The sequence below is a fragment of the Trichomycterus rosablanca genome, chromosome 4, assembly GCF_030014385.1.
Source record: "Trichomycterus rosablanca isolate fTriRos1 chromosome 4, fTriRos1.hap1, whole genome shotgun sequence".
Classification (NCBI taxonomy): Eukaryota; Metazoa; Chordata; class Actinopteri; order Siluriformes; family Trichomycteridae; genus Trichomycterus; species Trichomycterus rosablanca.
Window position 1 is genome coordinate 52,954,930 of NC_085991.1, and position 19,688 is coordinate 52,974,617.

The 19,688-nt window shown below is 38.4% G+C and overlaps 1 protein-coding gene across 2 annotated transcripts; it reads right to left on the bottom strand.

Moving 5' to 3' along the window:
* Positions 1-11,235: 11,235 nt before the first annotated feature.
* LOC134311768 (zinc finger protein RFP-like) lies at positions 11,236-15,637 on the bottom strand. Of its 2 annotated transcripts, XM_062993431.1 has the most exons (6): positions 15,056-15,637; positions 14,869-14,964; positions 13,765-13,998; positions 13,528-13,669; positions 12,784-12,810; positions 11,236-12,048 (listed from the first exon to the last, which is right to left on the bottom strand). In XM_062993431.1, the coding sequence occupies exons 1-6, from the start codon at positions 15,635-15,637 to the stop codon at positions 11,504-11,506; spliced, it is 1,626 nt and encodes a 541-aa protein (XP_062849501.1). In that variant the 3' UTR covers positions 11,236-11,503. The 2 variants fall into 2 exon arrangements, with proteins under 2 accessions (XP_062849501.1, XP_062849502.1); XM_062993432.1 differs by lacking the exon at positions 12,784-12,810.
* Positions 15,638-19,688: the final 4,051 nt, after the last annotated feature.

Below are 19,688 nucleotides of genomic sequence, written 5' to 3' on the forward strand. Positions count from 1 at the left end.
CTCAGATTAGTCATTTTCCGATTAATTTCTCTGCGAACCTTTCCGTTTTTATCAGTCAGTCAATTCGGGGAGAGTGGGGACGGTTGCAACAAGGGGCAGTTGCAACATTATTAATCATAATATTAATAAAAAGGCTGGTTATAGCATTAATTATAACATTATGAATGGAATGTTATGGATTAATATAGAATACCTTTAACACACACACAGTTTAGTAAGCTAAAATAATTTGTGGTTCAAATTAATTGTAGTAATTAACCCCAAACATGATTGTTAAACTTAAAACAGGGTGTTAAATTAAACTTAAAACAGGGTGTGTACATATGTATATATACAGTCACATTAATGAATGAAAACCCTATCTGTACACAAGAAAGTATTTGCAAAATTATGTCAAAGAATGATTTTACTACATACAGTGTATCACAAAAGTGAGTACACCCCTCACATTTCTGCAAATATTTTATTATATCTTTTTATGGGACAACACTATAGAAATAAAACTTGGATATAACTTAGAGTAGTCAGTGTACAACTTGTATAGCAGTGTAGATTTACTGTCTTCTAAAAATAACTCAACACACAGCCATTAATGTCTAAATGGCTGGCAACATAAGTGAGTACACCCCACAGTGAACACGTCCAAATTGTGCCCAAAGTGTCAATATTTTGTGTGACCACCATTATTATCCAGCACTGCCTTAACCCTCCTGGGCATGGAATTCACCAGAGCTGCACTGGTTGCTACTGGAATCCTCTTCCACTCCTCCATGATGACATCACGGAGCTGGTGGATGTTAGACACCTTGAACTCCTCCACCTTCCACTTGAGGATGCGCCACAGGTGCTCAATTGGGTTTAGTCCATCACCTTTACCTTCAGCTTCCTCAGCAAGGCAGTTGTCATCTTGGAGGTTGTGTTTGGGGTTGTTATCCTGTTGGAAAACTGCAGTTTTCGAAGGGAGGGGATCATGCTCTGTTTCAGAATGTCACAGTACATGTTGGAATTCATGTTTCCCTCAATGAACTGCAGCTCCCCAGTGCCAGCAACACTCATGCAGCCCAAGACCATGATGCTACCACCACCATGCTTGACTGTAGGCAAGATACAGTTGTCTTGGTACTTCTCACCAGGGCGCCGCCACACATGCTGGACACCATCTGAGCCAAACAAGTTCATCTTGGTCTCGTCAGACCACAGGGCATTCCAGTAATCCATGTTCTTGGACTGCTTGTTTTCAGCAAACTGTTTGCTGGCTTTCTTGTGCGTCAGCTTCCTTCTGGGATGACGACCATGCAGACTGAGTTGATGCAGTGTGCGGTGTATGGTCTGAGCACTGACAGGCTGACCTCCCACGTCTTTAACCTCTGCAGCAATGCTGGCAGCACTCATGTGTCTATTTTTTAAAGCCAACCTCTGGATATGACGCGGAACATGTGGACTCAACCTCTTTGGTCGACCCTGGCGAAGCGTGTTCCGAGTGGAACCTGTCCTGGAAAACCGCTGTATGACCTTGGCCACCATGCTGTAGCTCAGTTTCAGGGTGTTAGCAATCTTCTTATAGCCCAGGCCATCTTTGTGGAGAGCAACAATTCTATTTCTCACATCCTCAGAGAGTTATTTGCCATGAGGTGCCATGTTGAATATCCAGTGGCCAGTATGAGAGAATTGTACCCAAAACACCAAATTTAACAGCCCTGCTCCTCATTCACACCTGGGACCTAGACACATGACACCAGGGAGGGACAACGACACATTTGGGCACAATTTGGACATGTTCACTGTGGGGTATTTAGACATTAATGGCTGTGTGTTGAGTTATTTTCAGAAGACAGTAAATCTACACTGCTATACAAGCTGTACACTGACTACTCTAAGTTATATCCAAGTTTCATGTCTATAGTGTTGTCCCATGAAAAGATATAATGAAATATTTGCAGAAATGTGAGGGGTGTACTCACTTTTGTGATACACTGTATTGATGAATGTTGCAACTGCCCTGTTATGGGTCTATTCAAGTATTATTTTTTACACATTTGCAATATTACACTTTGTGGATCAGCCCTCACTTCTTTGCAGACTTTATGCATTGCTCTCCGTTTTTTGTATGTTGGTCCATCCAAAAAGTATGCCTAGCATTGAAACTCTTGTTTGCCTGTAATAAACATCAAAGATGAATGCTACAGAATAGCAGGTTTGTCTTTAATAATAAAGATAAAAACTGAAAAGTAATAAAAAAATTGCTCTGCACCATCTTAAGGATTCTCAAGGGTTAGTGGCTGCATGGATGGAGCCCACATTCCCATTAAAGCACCAGCAGAAAATGAAAAGGATTAGGTGAACAGCAGACAGAATATCCCTCCACGTACAGGTAGTGACCATTATCTTAAAAAATAAACAAATGTTTTAAATAAAACAGTGTAACATTTAATACACATTCTGCAACATACTGTTCTCCATCAAGATCTTATGTGATGCTACCCACATTACAAATATTGAAGCCAAATGGTCAGGCTCTGTGCATGATCACTGAAAATAAAACAGTGCAAAGAGTTAATTTCCTTGTCCTTATTCTTTAGTAAGAACATTTATATTTATACACCCTTCGCACTGACACCCATCTTAAATTCAAGCAACTAAATTTCTAGCCTTGTCTGTTTTATATGATCCACCTGAGGATCACACTTTGCAATTTGTTTCTCCAGATGGACCTTGTATAGATCATTTACACCCAACTTGAAAGAAAAAGGCAAAAATAGCATGTTATGATCAAACATAGCTTTTTGTGTTCTCAATATTTCAGATATTTGGTAAGACATTTTTACTGTTCTAAGCTGAGCTTTGGATGTGGATGGTCCCTCATCTGATTCGGAACTGCCCATCACATTCTGTTAGAGGACAGTCATACACATTACCATGGTAGATCAAATGAAATGCCATGCTCTATGTTCAACATATCCTGTACCTCTATAGGCCTCCCAGTATCATCCCACCTTGAGGCAGAGGAGATGGTTTCTCTATCATCCTTCAACAGTGTTTTTTTTTTTTTTGGATTAAAGAACATTATTTATACTCATCAGGATCTAGGGACATTTAGATCACTAACAATTGCAGAAGGCTCAAAACCACACGACCAATCACTGGAGAGATGACAATAAAAAGTGTTCAGACTGTACCAATGCAGTTCTTAATATTCCACAGTTTATGCACTACAAACTAATTATTTACATTACATAAACATGCCTTGAACATAGACAGTTTTTGTATTTTATTTTTATCTGATGCTATGTGCATCTGATTCCACTTGGATTACACCTAGATTGAGTAAATGAAAGGGAAAAAACGTGTAAAATCGTGACAAACTGACATATTAAACATTTTGCCCTATCCTTCTGCTAAATGTTGAATTATGTTTCAACAAGTTTTTTTTATTGAATTTAAACTCACGCATTAACTCACATTTAACTAACTTTTTTTTTGCCATTTGCGACATCTTTTTTTTACGGACGATGCTGTATTACTTTTACATTTAAAACATTTTCATGATCTGCACATGCAAACATTAAAATAAACAGTTCTATTGGTGTAAAATATTAAAGACTACTTTTTCTTTCATTCACATCCATGATGAATCCATTTATCGCCACTTCATTGAGAATGCCTGTTTAGAGTTAACCGTGAACGCGCTTCTGCTGGGTTCAATCTACTCAGAGTTGAGTAATCTAACCCTGAACCGCTTTTCTGGAACAGAAAACTCTGGCTATGACACGGTGAGATAAGTCAACTTGGAGTTCAGGGTTAAGTTTGAAGTTTGTTAAACCCGCTTTCTGGAATACCCCCCAGCTGTATGGCTCTTAGTTGCAATACAATTTCAGAGAAAACAAAATACCAAGCACTTTTGTTGTTAGTGGAGTGGTATTCTCAAGGTTTTATTCACTAACGTAAATATTGCTCACATTCAAAATGTATTTACAGAACAACAGTCATTTTAAAGGTCTAAATATTTCTTTTAGTTTATTTTAAATGACCAAATATTCTCCTTAACAGAATGCAGAATGAGAGATGCACTAAGATTCTGCAAAATATCATCACTGCGATCAATATTCACATTGTATCTGATGTTTAATTGCCTTAAGCTGTAGCTCATTACACAAATTGTGCGTAATCAACCTGTTAATTTCACTTTGCTTAAGGTGTTAAAAACAGTAAACCATACGGCCTGAAAAATGCAGTTGACTGCAGCTGCTTTCCAGATAACTGGCATGATATTATTTTCTTTTTTTGACAATAATGTTTGTGTAGGGAATTGTTACTACACATATGATCACTAGAAGCTTTCAGACATCAGACTAACAAGGTGGCTTTGCAGCCTCAGCTTGCTATGAAAGCTAGTTCCGACCACCACAGTCCAGCCTGATGCTCTCCAGACAAGAGGATACCACAAGAAATGAGAGAACATTCTAATCAATAATATGATTTATTATTCTAATTAGCATTAACCTAAACGACCCTGTTAAAAACAATAATAAAGTCAGGATACGGTTAGGACTACTACACATTAGATCACTTGTGTCTAAAGCTGTAAATGTGAATAAATCAATTACATATAACTGTGTTTATGAAAGTTGTCTAACGGAACCCTGGACTAGACCTGATGAGTATGTAGGTATAAACAAAGCTGCTTCTCCTGGATATAGTTATGTTCATGAGCAGCATCTTAATAAAAGTGGAGGAGGAGTAGCTACAATTTACAATTAAAGACATATGCCTTACTGTAAAAACAGCTCATATAGCTAAATCATGGCAGACCTGAGAGCCTGTGTGGCTTTATTTATTACAGTAGCATGATGGTTCCACGTTCAATGCTGAGAGCTCAAAGGTCAGGTACTGTAGTGCAGGCACAGCTCACTTTATATTTAAATGGAGAACATTATAGGTGTGTTTTTGTAGAAATGGCATTTAACTGTGTGAGTAACTACGAGTTTGTTTGCTTTTTTGTTTTTTTAACCAGTTATTCAGCTGTACTTACCTTTTTTTTTTATTTTTTTTTTATTGAGTTTAATCACATAATTACAATAATAAACAGGGACAAATCTCCATCAACAAAAAGTACATGAATCAACTTACATAATTTCATTAAAAAAAAAAAAAAAAAAAAAAAAAAACTATATTTCTCCCAGACACATTTGTATGAATTTCTTTTTCCTAGAGTCCGTCTTCTCCTCATTTCTGTTAAAACTGATTTAAAAACAATTTCACTTGGAATAAAAACTTGATCTATTGTCATTTTACACCTTGTTTTCCATAATTTTACTTTTACAATATTAATAATTAACCATAATATTTCCTTTTCCATCTTTGAGAGAGTTTTATTAAACAACCCAAAAGCAATATACTTCTTATTTATTTGTATATCAGATCCTATTAGAATAATTTTCTCTATAGATCTAGATTCTAGAACATTCTAATAAAAAATTTTCTAAAGTTTCATCTTCGCAACAGTCTGGCATAGGGCATTTCTTAGTTTTAACATAGCAACTCCAACTGACAACTGCTCTAACTGGGAGTCTTCGAACAGAGATTAACCATACCACATCTCTAATAGTTTCTGGCATTTTACTATTTATATTTTTGACTACTTCTTCGCTTTCGTGGGGTTGTAGTTCTCTATAATCTATTAGATTTCCATATATTTTATCTATAATAAGTTTATAAATTTGTTTATTAGAGTAATTAACCCAATCAATATTTAAAATTTTAAATTTTGTGATAAAATCTGAAAAAACAATTTTATAGTATGGAATTTGATTTCTTATTTTCCCTTTTTTTTCCTTCCAATTTGAGGTTTTTCCAATCCACTTAGTTTGTCTGTGGAGTCCACATGCAATAATTGTACAAAATGCAATTTTAGTTTTAATTCCTAAATCTATTGCACCTAATCCACCATATTCCTTACTTTTAAATAATAATTCTCGTTTAGTAACTTCTCTAGTTGTTCCCCAAATAAAGTTACTAAGTTTATTAATTTTTTTAACCCATATATTATTGAGTGGAAAAATGCATGCTAAAAACAAGATTTTTGAAAGAACAAAAGTTTTAATTATTGTGATTTTGGTTTTATAGCTCAGAGAAATATTAGCAAACTTACCTACTTCATTTTTTATACAACTTTCCTTTTCAGTCCAATTGTAGTCGACACATTTTTGATTATCAATGTAAACACATAAAATTTTTATTTGTTGTCTTTCTGTAATATTAACTTGAAATTTTTGTTCTTCATTTCCTATCCAAACACATTCACACTTTTGTAGATTCAATTGCGCACCAGAAGCTCCTTCATAATTTTTAAAATGTTCATAAATTATATATATTTTTTGATTTAATAAACACAGTAATATCATCAGCATAGGCAGTTATAATAAGTTTTTCATCATTTAACTGTACTCCATTTAGCCTGTCATCATTTTTTATTTTTTGTATTAACGGGCTTATTGCAAGTACATATAATGCTGCATTGAGTGGACATCCTTGTTTAACCCCTCTGTGATTTAATGTTTCAGCTTTTATTTTGTCTCGTTCTTTCTGCAAACACGTCTTAAGATGTACAGCAGTACGGGGGGTCATCGTCGTTTCAAAATTCTCCACACGTTTTCTATTGGGGACAGGTCAGGACTGCAGGCAGGCCAGTCCAGTACCCGTACCCTCTCCCTCCGCAGCCACGCCTTTGTAATGTGTGCAGCAAGTGGTTTTGTAGATTCACTCTTCCCAGCCTGGTGCAGGTCCACAATTTTCTTCCTGGTGTCCTTCGACAGCTCTTTGGTCTTGGCCATGGTTGAGTTTGGAGTCTGACTGTTTGAGGCTGTGGACAGGTGTCTTTTATACAGATAACGAGGTCAAACAGGTGCCATTAATACAGGTAACGAGTGGAGGACAGAAAAGCTTCTTAAAGAAGAAGTTACAGGTCTGTGAGAGCCAGAAATCTTGCTTGTTTGTGGGTGACCATAATTTACAAATACATTCTTTAAAAATCCTACAATGTGATTTTTTTTTCTCATTTTGTCTCTCATAGTTGAAGAGTACCTATGATGAAAATTACAGACCTCTCTCATCTTTCTAAGTAGGAGAACTTGCACAATCAGTGGCTGACTAAATACTTTTTGGCCCCACTGTACATGCAAATGGTCATGTACAATTGTCTGCTGTTTTTTGCATTATCAATTGCTTATGTCATGTTTATCAAAATGTGTTCTACTGATTATCTGTTGAATTGTCTTACCCTCCAAAACATTTAGGCTTTGGGTCATTGCCTAGGTCATTACATGCAAAAGTGCTGAACATGTTGTCATAATCTCTCAGGCATAATTTGTACATTTCTATGAAACTTTTTTGGTAAATTTTGGTAATTTTTCCTAAATTGATTAAATTGTTCTCAGGTGAATCTTGGCTTTCAGTTAAGAAGGGGAAATTGTGAAGGTTTAGATCAACCAATGGTCAAACAGCTCTCAACCATAGGTCAGAGGTGCATCTCATGAACCTTCAATTGACAAACATATATAGACACAAAACATTGCAGTGTCACAAAGTCTCACAATGAAAAGGCAAGGCCGTGTACAGGGTGAACAGCCAAGAAGAGGGGTAAGGCTGCGTGGTGGAAGGCTGAGGGGACAAAACAGAGGAAATGTTAGGAGAGTCCATGCCACTCTAACACCATCAGGCAATGGTTTGCCATTCATCATAGAATGCTGATGGAATTCCTCCCACCCTACTCCCCATTCCTGAACCCAATTGAGGAGTTCTTCTCAGCCTGAAGATGGAAGGTGTACGATGGATGCAGCTTGTGAGGATATCACAGCAGATGCCTGCAGACGCTGGATTAGGCACTCCAGGAGATTCTTTCCAGGCTGCATTGCAAGGGAAGATATCCAGTGTGACATGTGGCCCAACAGAGAGGAGCGTCAGGATGTATAGAAAAGAAAGCACTATAATTCCTTAAGTTGTTGTCTCAGGTTGTTTTGAATGTCTTTCCTGAATTTCTATCTGATTTTTTTGTCAACAAATTGCAGTGCGAACAATACAGTAAAAGAATATTACTGTATAAATTTGATTCCAGTCCAATTTCTTGCTGTCAGTCTCCCACATACAGTCATGTGTAACTTTGTGTTCTGTGTAAGTTCGTATTTTGTGTGTAACATGTACCGTTTCAATTGATATGCCACAGAATGTGCAGCATTCTTGTAATCAAAAGCTTATCTTAGTGTCGTTTCCATCAGAATATACTTACAGTGTACACTGTTGCACGGACAACATGACTAAGTATTTTGACTGCCTTGTTCATAGGCAATGACACACATACTAGACATTCTGATGGCACTGACAAGTTGATTGACATAAATCTCTCTCTCTCTCTCTCTCTCTCTCTCTCTCTCTCTCTCTCTCTCTCTATATATATATATATATATATATATATATATATATATACAGTGTATCACAAAAGTGAGTACACCCCTCACATTTCTGCAGATATTTAAGTATATCTTTTCATGGGACAACACTATAGACATGAAACTTGGATATAACTTAGAGTAGTCAGTGTACAGCTTGTATAGCAGTGTAGATTTACTGTCTTCTGAAAATAACTCAACACACAGCCATTAATGTCTAAATAGCTGGCAACATAAGTGAGTACACCCCACAGTGAACATGTCCAAATTGTGCCCAAATATGTCGTTGTCCCTCCCTGGTGTCATGTGTCAAGGTCCCAGGTGTGAATGAGGAGCAGGGCTGTTAAATTTGGTGTTTTGGGTACAATTCTCTCATACTGGCCACTGGATATTCAACATGGCACCTCATGGCAAAGAACTCTCTGAGGATGTGAGAAATAGAATTGTTGCTCTCCACAAAGATGGCCTGGGCTATAAGAAGATTGCTAACACCCTGAAACTGAGCTACAGCATGGTGGCCAAGGTCATACAGCGGTTTTCCAGGACAGGTTCCACTCGGAACAGGCTTCGCCAGGGTCGACCAAAGAAGTTGAGTCCACGTGTTTGGCGTCATATCCAGAGGTTGGCTTTAAAAAATAGACACGAGTGCTGCCAGCATTGCTGCAGAGGTTAAAGACGTGAGAGGTCAGCCTGTCAGTGCTCAGACCATACACCGCACACTGCATCAACTCGGTCTGCATGGTCGTCATCCCAGAAGGAAGCTGACGCACAAGAAAGCCAGCAAACAGTTTGCTGAAAACAAGCAGTCCAAGAACATGGATTACTGGAATGCCCTGTGGTCTGACGAGACCAAGATGAACTTGTTTGGCTCAGATGGTGTCCAGCATGTGTGGCGGCGCCCTGGTGAGAAGTACCAAGACAACTGTATCTTGCCTACAGTCAAGCATGGTGGTGGTAGCATCATGGTCTTGGGCTGCATGAGTGTTGCTGGCACTAGGGAGCTGCAGTTCATTGAGGGAAACATGAATTCCAACATGTACTGTGACATTCTGAAGCAGAGCATGATCCCCTCCCTTCGAAAACTGGGCCGCATGGCAGTTTTCCAACAGGATAACGACCCCAAACACAACCTCCAAGATGACAACTGCCTTGCTGAGGAAGCTGAAGGTAAAGGTGATGGACTAAACCCAATTGAGTACCTGTGGCGCATCCTCAAGTGGAAGGTGGAGGAGTTCAAGGTGTCTAACATCCACCAGCTCCGTGATGTCATCATGGAGGAGTGGAAGAGGATTCCAGTAGCAACCAGTGCAGCTCTGGTGAATTCCATGCCCAGGAGGGTTAAGGCAGTGCTGCATAATAATGGTGGTCACACAAAATATTGACACTTTGGGCACAATTTGGACATGTTCACTGTGGGGTGTACTCACTTATGTTGCCAGCCATTTAGACATTAATGGCTGTGTGTTGAGTTATTTTCAGAAGACAGTAAATCTACACTGCTATACAAGCTGTACACTGACTACTCTAAGTTATATCCAAGTTTCATGTCTATAGTGTTGTCCCATGAAAAGATATAATGAAATATTTGCAGAAATGTGAGGGGTGTACTCACTTTTGTGATACACTGTATATATATATATATATAGAGAGAGAGAGAGAGAGAGAGAGGCAGGCAGGCAGGCAGGCAGGCAGATAGCTAGATAGATAGCAGCTAGATAGATAGATAGATAGATAGATAAATAGATAGATAGATAGATAGATAGATAGATAGATAGATAGATAGATAGATAGATAGACAGACAGACAGACAGACAGATAGACAGACAGATAGATAGATAAACAGACAGATAGATAGATAGACAGACAGATAGATAGATAGATGGACAGACAGATTTTACAAATTCATTTGTAGCTTCCAATATTATTTCACATCTATTGTGACTTTAAATAATAACCACCCCACTCTCCCCATTTTTTAACTTTAAAAGAACTTAAGTCTTATTTTAAAATTATTCAGAATGTCCACAAAAGTATAGACGGCCACCAGGGGACGTGGCTGACAAATGGGTGATAAACTGTATTACAGGGACAAGGTAGGCTTAAACAGGACTGACTTGGTCAACCTACTATATAAACAGCACAGCAAAGCCCTGTCTGGGTATATTCCTGCCTGGTGCTGCCAGGAAGCTTCAACTGCGACCCTGACCAGGATAAAGCAGTTAGTAAAAAATAATAAATTTATACATTCTCTCACCACAAATAACACCGATTAAATAACAAAGAAAGTGATGAAATGTTGTTTGCAGGATTACTCACATCTGGTTAAAGACGAGTTACATTATTTTTTTTTTCTTTATATAATAAAAACTGAATGCTGTGAATCATTTTATTTGGCATTTTCAACATTTTCGGTCATAAAAACCTAAGAGTCATTCAATAGTTACTACACAGAACTGCAGAAAATCAAAGAACATTTTATTTCTCATCATCTTATTAAACATTCTGATATAACATAACAGAAAACACGGTGGGAAAAAGAAAGAAAAAGAAGCGAAGGGTGTAAGTAAGTAAGTAAAGCAATTCAGTTATATAAATTTACCTTTTTAGTTATTGTAATATAATAGAAAATCTCTCAAAAATAGTCCAGAATGTTTTTAATGTCCAAGAAAATAAAAACATCACAATTTCTAAATATAAAATAATGAAGTCAAAAGTTTACAATTACATCACATAGATGACAGGAACATTTACTTTTTTTGTCAAACAAAGTTCTTGCATAAACTACAACAAAACGTTCTTAAAAGCATTATTTAAAAGTTTGAAAGGTTCTAAGGTTTTGATCTTTGTGTTTTTTACCTCCCAATTCTTCATTAGTAATTGTAATTAACTAGAGCTGGTGGCTTTTTAGTGCTCATATAAATATCATACAAAATTCCTTTAGTCATAAAAAGTTCCATGACGTATGTAGTTTATGTTCTTTACAGGTGTGTGCAAACTTTTAACTTGAACTGTTCATAATTGATAGAATCGAGAATGCACTCAATTACAATCACATTCACTAATTAGGAGTGAACTTGACTAACAGGGCAGATGATCAGTGGTGCTGAATTTTCACCATCATCATTGGGACCAGGACTGAATACTGGATAGAGTTTCTCAGTGAAAGACTGACCAGTTATATCACAGATATGACACTCATTCTCAAGATCATAGAAGGAGACCAAACCCTCCTCATAATCCACAAACACCCCCACCTTCTGAGGGGCCTGTTTCACAAAGGTGACTACACTGCCAACAGGACAAAAAACAATTTCATTCACACTGGATAGACACCAGAATCCATTTTCAAGAGTAGGATCAGTAGATTCCTTCCTGTTAATAGATGCTGTAACCAACCCTAATAACCACACAGTCTTCCCACTAACCTGAACCTCATAATAAAATCTCCCTGAGGAGAATCCCTCCTTTCCCAGCACAATGTAATCGTCAGTAAATCTCTCTGGATTATCAGGAAGATTCTGTCGTTTGTCTCCACATGTAACTTGTTTTCCATCATCAGACAGGATGAGTTCAGGATCTGCTGTATCAGCATCCAGAGTCACGTCCACTAAGAGAACAAACAATTTAAAGTGTGTAATAATAAAAATATACAAACCCTACTCATAAATAGTTGGGACAGTAGGTAAAATGTAAAAAAGGGGAACAGATGACAATGACTTGCAAATTATTTTACCCATGTCACTTCGAAAACAGTACAAAATATTTTTTTAAATCAATTGTTTGTTTTTTTAATGATATGAAAAAGTATTTGCCCCTTCTCTTCATTTGTCACATTTATGTGTTTCAGATCATTGATTTCCCCCCCAATCTTCTCCCAAATAAAGACGTATCCAGTTACCCCAATTGTATCTCTGCTTTACTGCTGACAGAGGAGAGCCATGACTGACACACTCTGATGTGTGCAGTGCCGACTGTCTGTTTTCACCTGCATAAGGTGAGTTCAAATAGTTTCACATATGGAGAGTCACGCCCTCCATCATTCTTACCAAGCAGATGAGCCAATCAAGGACCCAACCTGCTGACAGCTGAGATTCAAACTCACAATAGTTTAAATGATAGCGGCTTATCCAACATTATATCCAACTTAATTATTTTCATCTAATCTTCTAAACTCTTTTACAACCCAACCACATATTAATGTTTATGGTTTAAAAAGGAATGTCTAACAAACACAGAATGTGTCCACATTCTCTCTTGTCCACATATTTCTGGTCATATAGTGTAATTATTATTTACAAATAAGAAGTCTAAAGAAAGACATTAGTGACTATAGACTACATACCTGCATAGTGTCGAATTCCTTTCAGTTCTATTTAAAATAAAAAATACAATATTAATTACAATTAAATCAGTTGAAAGCCTTTTAAAATAAACAAAAGACAGCAGCTAAAACAATTAAACCAAAACACACATGAACTCTGTCTACATGAACTCTGGACCAAAACAGCTAATATAAAAATGTACATACACTTGTAATGGACATGTACACTCACACAGTCATTTAATTAGGAACACATGTACACCTGCTCATTCATAAGATTATCCACTTATTCAGTCATGTGGCAACAGCACAACACATAGATACATGAAAATATAATAATAATAATAATAATAATAGAAATATAATCAAAATTTCTATAGTTACTACAATAACTTCTTACAGTTGTGCTGAGCTGAGAAGCATCTCAGAATGAAAAAAACACAACCTTGAGGCAAATGGACTAAAACAGAAGACCAAAAGAAGAACAAAGACGAAATCAAGCCAATTTCTGTCAGGACTTTGAGGTTACAGTTGACACAGGCTGATAGAAACTGCATTTTGAGTTTACTCGTGTTGTCTTTATCTTATAACTAGTTGGGAGATGTGAAACATTTAAATGTGACAAATTAGCAAAAATAGAAGCAATGGGATGGGGGGCAAATACTAATGTTTAGTGATAGAAATGTTCTTTACAAGCATATGTACTAGATTACTTTCAGACATCTTTTGTTCTCTAAAAATCAGAATCTAACAGATCACACTTACCCATTTGAGCAAGCTTCTTCATTTTCTTGTCAAAAGATTCCATAAGTTTTGTTCTAAACAGAGGATCCACATCCAGATGAGCCTGAATACTGACATCAGTCCAGTTGTTGGTGGGTGGAGGTCTGCACAGGGACGGGTAAATCTACAGTACAGCAGGAGAGAGGAGAAATACCTCAGCATGACCAGTGCTGTCCTGTCATGTGCTGCATTACTATTGAGAAACAGAGGGACTCTGACCTGTAGGAGGTGGAGATGATCCTCAGTGTTGGAGATCTGCCCCAGCTCAGTGTTTCTGCTCTTTAGCTCAGTGATTTCCTGCTCCAGATCTTTAATGAACTCTTCAGCCTGACTATCTGCTGCTCTCTGATTCTCTTCCATCACCTTCAGCATCTCAGCCTGGTTTCTCTCAATGCTGCGTATCAGAGCTCTGAAGATCTCCATGTTGTCAGTTTTCTCCTTCTCTGTGTTTTTCTAGGACCATAATGGGATTATACAGGATTACATTTTTAGATATTAGTTTAGATATTAAGGCAACATGAGAGGGTGAACATGGTCTGCAACAATGCTTAGGTAGGTGGTACGTGTCAAAGTAACATCAACATGGATGGCAGGACCTGAGGTTTCCCAGCAGAACGTTGCCCAAAGCATCACACTGCCTCTGCCGGCTTGCCTTCTTCCCATAGTGCATCCTGGTGCCATGTGTTCCCCAGGTAAGCAACGCACCAGCACCCGGCCATCCACATGATGTAAAAGAAAATGTGACTAATCAGACCAGGCCACCTTCTTCCATTGCTCAGTGGTCCAGTTCTGATTCTCACATGCCCATTGTTGGCGCTTTCAGGGGTCAGCATGGGCACCCTGACTGGTCTGCGGCTATGCAGCCCCATACACAACAAACTGTGATGTTCTGTGTATTCTGACACCTTTTTACCAGAACCAGCATGATCTTCTTTAGCTCGACTGTTGGATCGGACCACACAGGCCTTTGCTTCCCACGTGCATCAATAAACCTTGGCTGCCCATGACCCTGTCACCGGTTTACCACTGTTCCTTCCTTGGAGCACTTTTGATAGATACTGACCACTGCAGACCGGGACACACCCCAGAAGAGCTGCAGTTTTGGAGATGCTCTGACCATTCTTTCAATAATTAAGTTGTCCAATAATTATGTCCTTCACAAGTATACAATTGGTAATTCAAGTACTATATATATATATATATATATATATATATATATATATATAAATATATATTTACTGAATTAATACTTTTGTTTAAAAAGTAATAATACTGTATAATAAATGCATATAAGTTTATAAATAATGTATACTGAGATAATACTTTTTTGACTTCTACACAGTGTTTGATTGCTTCAATCTTCTTTAATCGGTCTTCAATCATCTGCTGAACTTCTGCTTGTGTTTTTCCCAACTCAGCCTATCACAAAAGAGCAAAGTAAGACAGTCACTTATTTATTTCCCATGTTTGTTATACATCATATAATTATGTATCTCTACATGTCTCTCACCTTCTTCTCTCCACTCTCTACCTCCATAGGAACTGTGTTGTGGTTCTTGTGGTCATCTAAAGTGCAGACCTGACACACACACATCTGGTCGTCCTTACAGAACATCTCCAGAGGTCTCTCATGTTTCTGACAGATGTAATCCTCCATGTTCTCCACAGGATTTATTAGTTTGTGTTTCTTTAAAGAAGGAACTCTCTGATGAGGTTCCAGATGAGTCTCGCAGTAAGAGGCCATACAGATCAGGCAGGACTTCAGAGCTTCATATTTCTTCTCACTGCAGATGTCACAGTACACCCGAGATTTGGTAGGTTCTCCTGCAGTGCTGCTTGATTTGACCTGAACTGGCTTCCTAAACTGAGCAGCCAGTCCAGAGATGAAGGTGTTAACATGTAGTTTAGGTCTTTTGGGGAAATCCATCTTACATACTGGACACTGGCAGTGTGAACTGGTGTCCCAGCATTTTTTAAGACACATCATGCAGAAGTTGTGTCCACATGGAGTAGAGACTGGATCAGTGAACACATCCAGACAGATGGAGCACTGGAGCTGATCTTCAGACAGGAAGCTGCTGGAGGAAGCCATGACTGATAGAGGAGATAATAAATGTTTATAACATATTAAGGTGTATTTGTAAATACATCCCACTAGGTGACTTTTACAAGCTTTGATATATTCACATTTATTGAGTTTACTGTGTTACTTTATGATCTGACACATATAAGTGTGACAAATAGACAAAAATAGTAGAGATTAGAAAAAAAAAGAGATTGAAAAGGGGGCAAATACTTTTTCACAACACTGTATAAAACCAGATTCCTTTCTGCTGCTCTTGTATTTAGGGGTCAAAACAGCGAAACTGGTACAGTATTTATTCCGGACACACCCTTCTATCGTGGCTCACCTCACACACACACACACACACACACACACACGAGCCGTTTGCAGTAAGTTTGTTTTTTTGCTGATAAATATCTCACACTACACTATTTATTAGCAAGTTGCAGCACAAATATTCAATTCACCAACAAACATTTTAGCTAAATACAGAACAAAACGATTCTTAAAGATTTTACATTAAACTAAATCATGAAACGTTGTGTTTCACCACAAGAACATTTTTCCCTACAGCACTGTTCCACTTTACCTCCCCTGCTGCCCCTTTTACCCCCTTTATTATTTACCTGCAGTGATTTAGCTGATTGAAGACTGTAGAAGCTTTAGACAATCAGTTCTGATCAGGAAACTTGGTTCCACTTTACTTTCGTTTCTGCTGACAGACGTCATGAAGGCTCCTCCCACTGTTCCATGTTTTTATTTAAAGCGCATTTACAGATTTTAACCAGCAGATGGCAGAATTTTACCACGTGAATTACAGACATCTCTACTATAACATTTTCAGAACTCAGTTTATTCATTTAATCCTTTACATACCAAAAAAACTTTCATAAAATATTATACGGTTAGAAGTATGTGGACACCCCTTCAAATGATTGAGTTCAGGTGTTTCAGCAACGATCCTTGCTAATAGTTGTAAAAATTGTTGACAAAAATGCATGTTATGCTTTCAACTTTGTGGCAACAGTTTGAAGGACTTTTCCTGCTCCAGTGTAACTGTGTCTCTGTGCACAAAGTGAGGATAATAAATACTTGGTTTAATACATTTGGTGTGAAGGAACTTTGGTGTCTTGCATGAAGCCCTGACCTCAACACTCTTGAACACCCCATAAGACATCAAGACATTAATGCCTGATCTGATCCGAATCACTTACATAATGGCCACAAATTACTAAAGAAACACTTCAAAATATTGTGGAATATTAATTCCACTTTTTAATGCTGGTGATTGCCGCCCATGTGACTGTATTTATCATATGTCAGTGATGTTTTCTCATTCAACAATGGTTTCTTGTGTTTACTTGAGTCTTCGTCTGATATCAAAAGTAGTTTGATGATTTGAAAAATAAATGGTGGCAAATATGCAAAAATACAAAAAATGGAAGGGGGCTAATACTTTTCCACAACCGAGTATGAGTACGAGTACATGTATTTTTGTACTTGCCGATACCGGTACCAATACCGATTTAGAATACCATTTTTTTTTAAACAAAAACACACGTGAGAAGTGACGAGAAGTTTAATGATACCACGTCCAAAAATGCACATCAACAAGTAGCGAGTGATCAAAGTGTTTGTGCGCTGATGTGATGAAATCAAGAAGGAAAAATAAATGAATCTGAGTGGATTTGGCAACACGAATAGCATGGATTGTTCTGTAGTGAGTTGGAGGTTAATAAATATTATTGCAGTGTTGGTGTTCTGTTGTTATGTTTTGTAGAGAACGATCAGTTCAAAAATACTGTAAAACGTGTGTGTGTGCTGATGTATTCTGATATAAACTACAGTGGGGCCAAAAAGTATTTGGTCAGCCACTGATTGTGCAAGTTCTCCTACTTAGAAAGATGAGAGAGGTCTGTAATTTTCATCATAGCTACACTTCAACTATGAGAGACAAAATGAGAAAAAAAAATCCAGGAAATCACATTGTAGGATTTTTAAAGAATTTATTTCTAAATTATGGTGGAAAATAAGTATTTGGTCAATAACAAAAGTTCAACTCAATACTTTGTAACATAACCTTTGTTGGCAATGACAGGTCAAACGTTTCCTGTAAGTCTTCACCAGGTTTGCACACACTGTAGCTGGTATTTTGGCCCATTCCTCCATGCAGATCTCCTCTAGAGCAGTGATGTTTTGGGGCTGTCGCTGGGCAACACGGACTTTCAACTCCCTCCACAAATTTTCTATGGGGTTGAGGTCTGGAGACCTTGAAATGCTTTTTACGGAGCCACTCCTTCGTTGCCTGAGCAGTGTGTTTGGGATCATTGTCATGCTGGAAGACCCAGCCACGTTCCATCTTCAATGCTCTCACTGATGGTAGGAGGTTTTGGCTTAAAATCTGATGATACATGGCCCCGTTCATTCTTCCCTCAACACGGATCAGTCGTCCTGTCCCCTTTGCAGAAAAACAGCCCCAAAGCATGATGTTTCCACCCCCATGCTTCACAGTAGGTATGGTGTTCTTGGGATGTAACTCAGCATTCTTCTTCCTCCAAACACGACGAGTTGAGTTTTTACCAAAAAGTTCCATTTTGGTTTCATCTGACCACATGATATTCTCCCAATCCTCTTCTGGATCATCCATATGCTCTCTGGCAAACTTCAGACGGGCCTGGACATGTACTGGCTTAAGCAGGGGGACACGCCTGGCACTGTAGGATTTGAGTCCCTCTCGGCGTAGTGTGTTACTGATGGTAGCCTTTGTTACTTTGGTCCCAGCTCTCTGCAGGTCATTCATCAGGTCCCTCCGTGTAGTTCTGGGATTTTTGCTCACCGTTCTCATGATGATTTTGACCCCACGGGATGAGATCTTGACCCCAAGGGAGATTATAAATGGTCTCGTATGTCTTCCATTTACAATTGCTCCCACAGTTGATTTATTCACACCAACCTGCTTGCCTATTGTAGATTCACTCTTCCCAGCCTGGTGCAGGTCTACAATTTTCTTCCTGGTGTCCTTCGACAGCTCTTTGGTCTTGGCCATGGTTGAGTTTGGAGTCTGACTGTTTGAGGCTGTGGACAGGTGTCTTTTATACAGATAACAAGGTCAAACAGGTGCCATTAATACAGGTAACGAGTGGAGGACAGAAGAGCTTCTTAAAGAAGAAGTTACAGGTCTGTGAGAGCCAGAAATCTTGCTTGTTTGTGGGTGACCAAATACTTATTTTCCACCATAATTTACAAATAAATTCCTCATCTCTCTCATCTTTCTAAGTAGGAGAACTTGCACAATCAGTGGCTGACTAAATACTTTTTTATCCTTGTCCCACCTGTTTACACTCCTCCCCTGCGTTTCCCCTCACACCGTGTCCTGCATTCTCATTGGCTGTTCGACATGTTACTCATTCCCAGTCGCACATCTCAGATCAGATATCTGACGCTCGGCGAGCCGGTCGGATCGAGTTGTTGGATAGTTCACACTTAGCGATCGAGAGCCGAGTTTTGATCGCAGAGCGAATGCTGAGTTGCTCCCGAGCTCGGCGCTAGATTTGCCGGCTCAGGAGCAACTCGGTGTTCGCTCGGCGATCAAAACTCGGCTCTCAATAACGCAGGATACGGTGTGAGGGGAAACGCAAGAGAGGAGTGTAAACAGGTGGGACAGGGGCTTAATATAGTTTATATCAGAATACACCGGCACACATACGTTTTACAGTATTTCTGATTTGATCCTCTACAAAACACCCACGCTGCATTGCAAAAATATTTATTAACCTCCAACTCACTATAGAATAATCTATACTGTTCGTGTTGCCAAATCCACTCAGATTTATTTATTTTTCCTATTTGATTTTATGCTGCATATCAGCGCACAAACACTTTGATCACTCGCCACTTGTTGACGTGCATTTTTGGACGTGGGATCATTAAACCCCTCATCACTTCTCATGAATGTTTTTGTAAAAAAAACAACGTAGTTTGGGAGATCAGAGAAGCTCGCCTGAGATTCCAGTTGGTGATAGATGGTGTAGTGTGAAACCCCCCTATCACCGATCAGTCGTGTAGTGTGAAATACACA

What these genes read in the sequence shown, in the direction of transcription:
- LOC134311768 (XM_062993431.1), bottom strand. Translation starts at nt 15,637, where the DNA reads ATGGCTTCCTCCAGCAGCTTCCTGTCTGAAGATCAGCTCCAGTGCTCC. An exon ending in GAAGAAGCTTGCTCAAATGG is followed by an intron (nt 12,811 to 13,527) that starts GTAAGTGTGATC and finishes TATTTTAAATAG; the next exon opens with AACTGAAAGGAATTCGACAC. An exon ending in AGGAATTCGACACTATGCAG is followed by an intron (nt 12,049 to 12,783) that starts GTATGTAGTCTA and finishes TTGTTCTCTTAG; the next exon opens with TGGACGTGACTCTGGATGCT.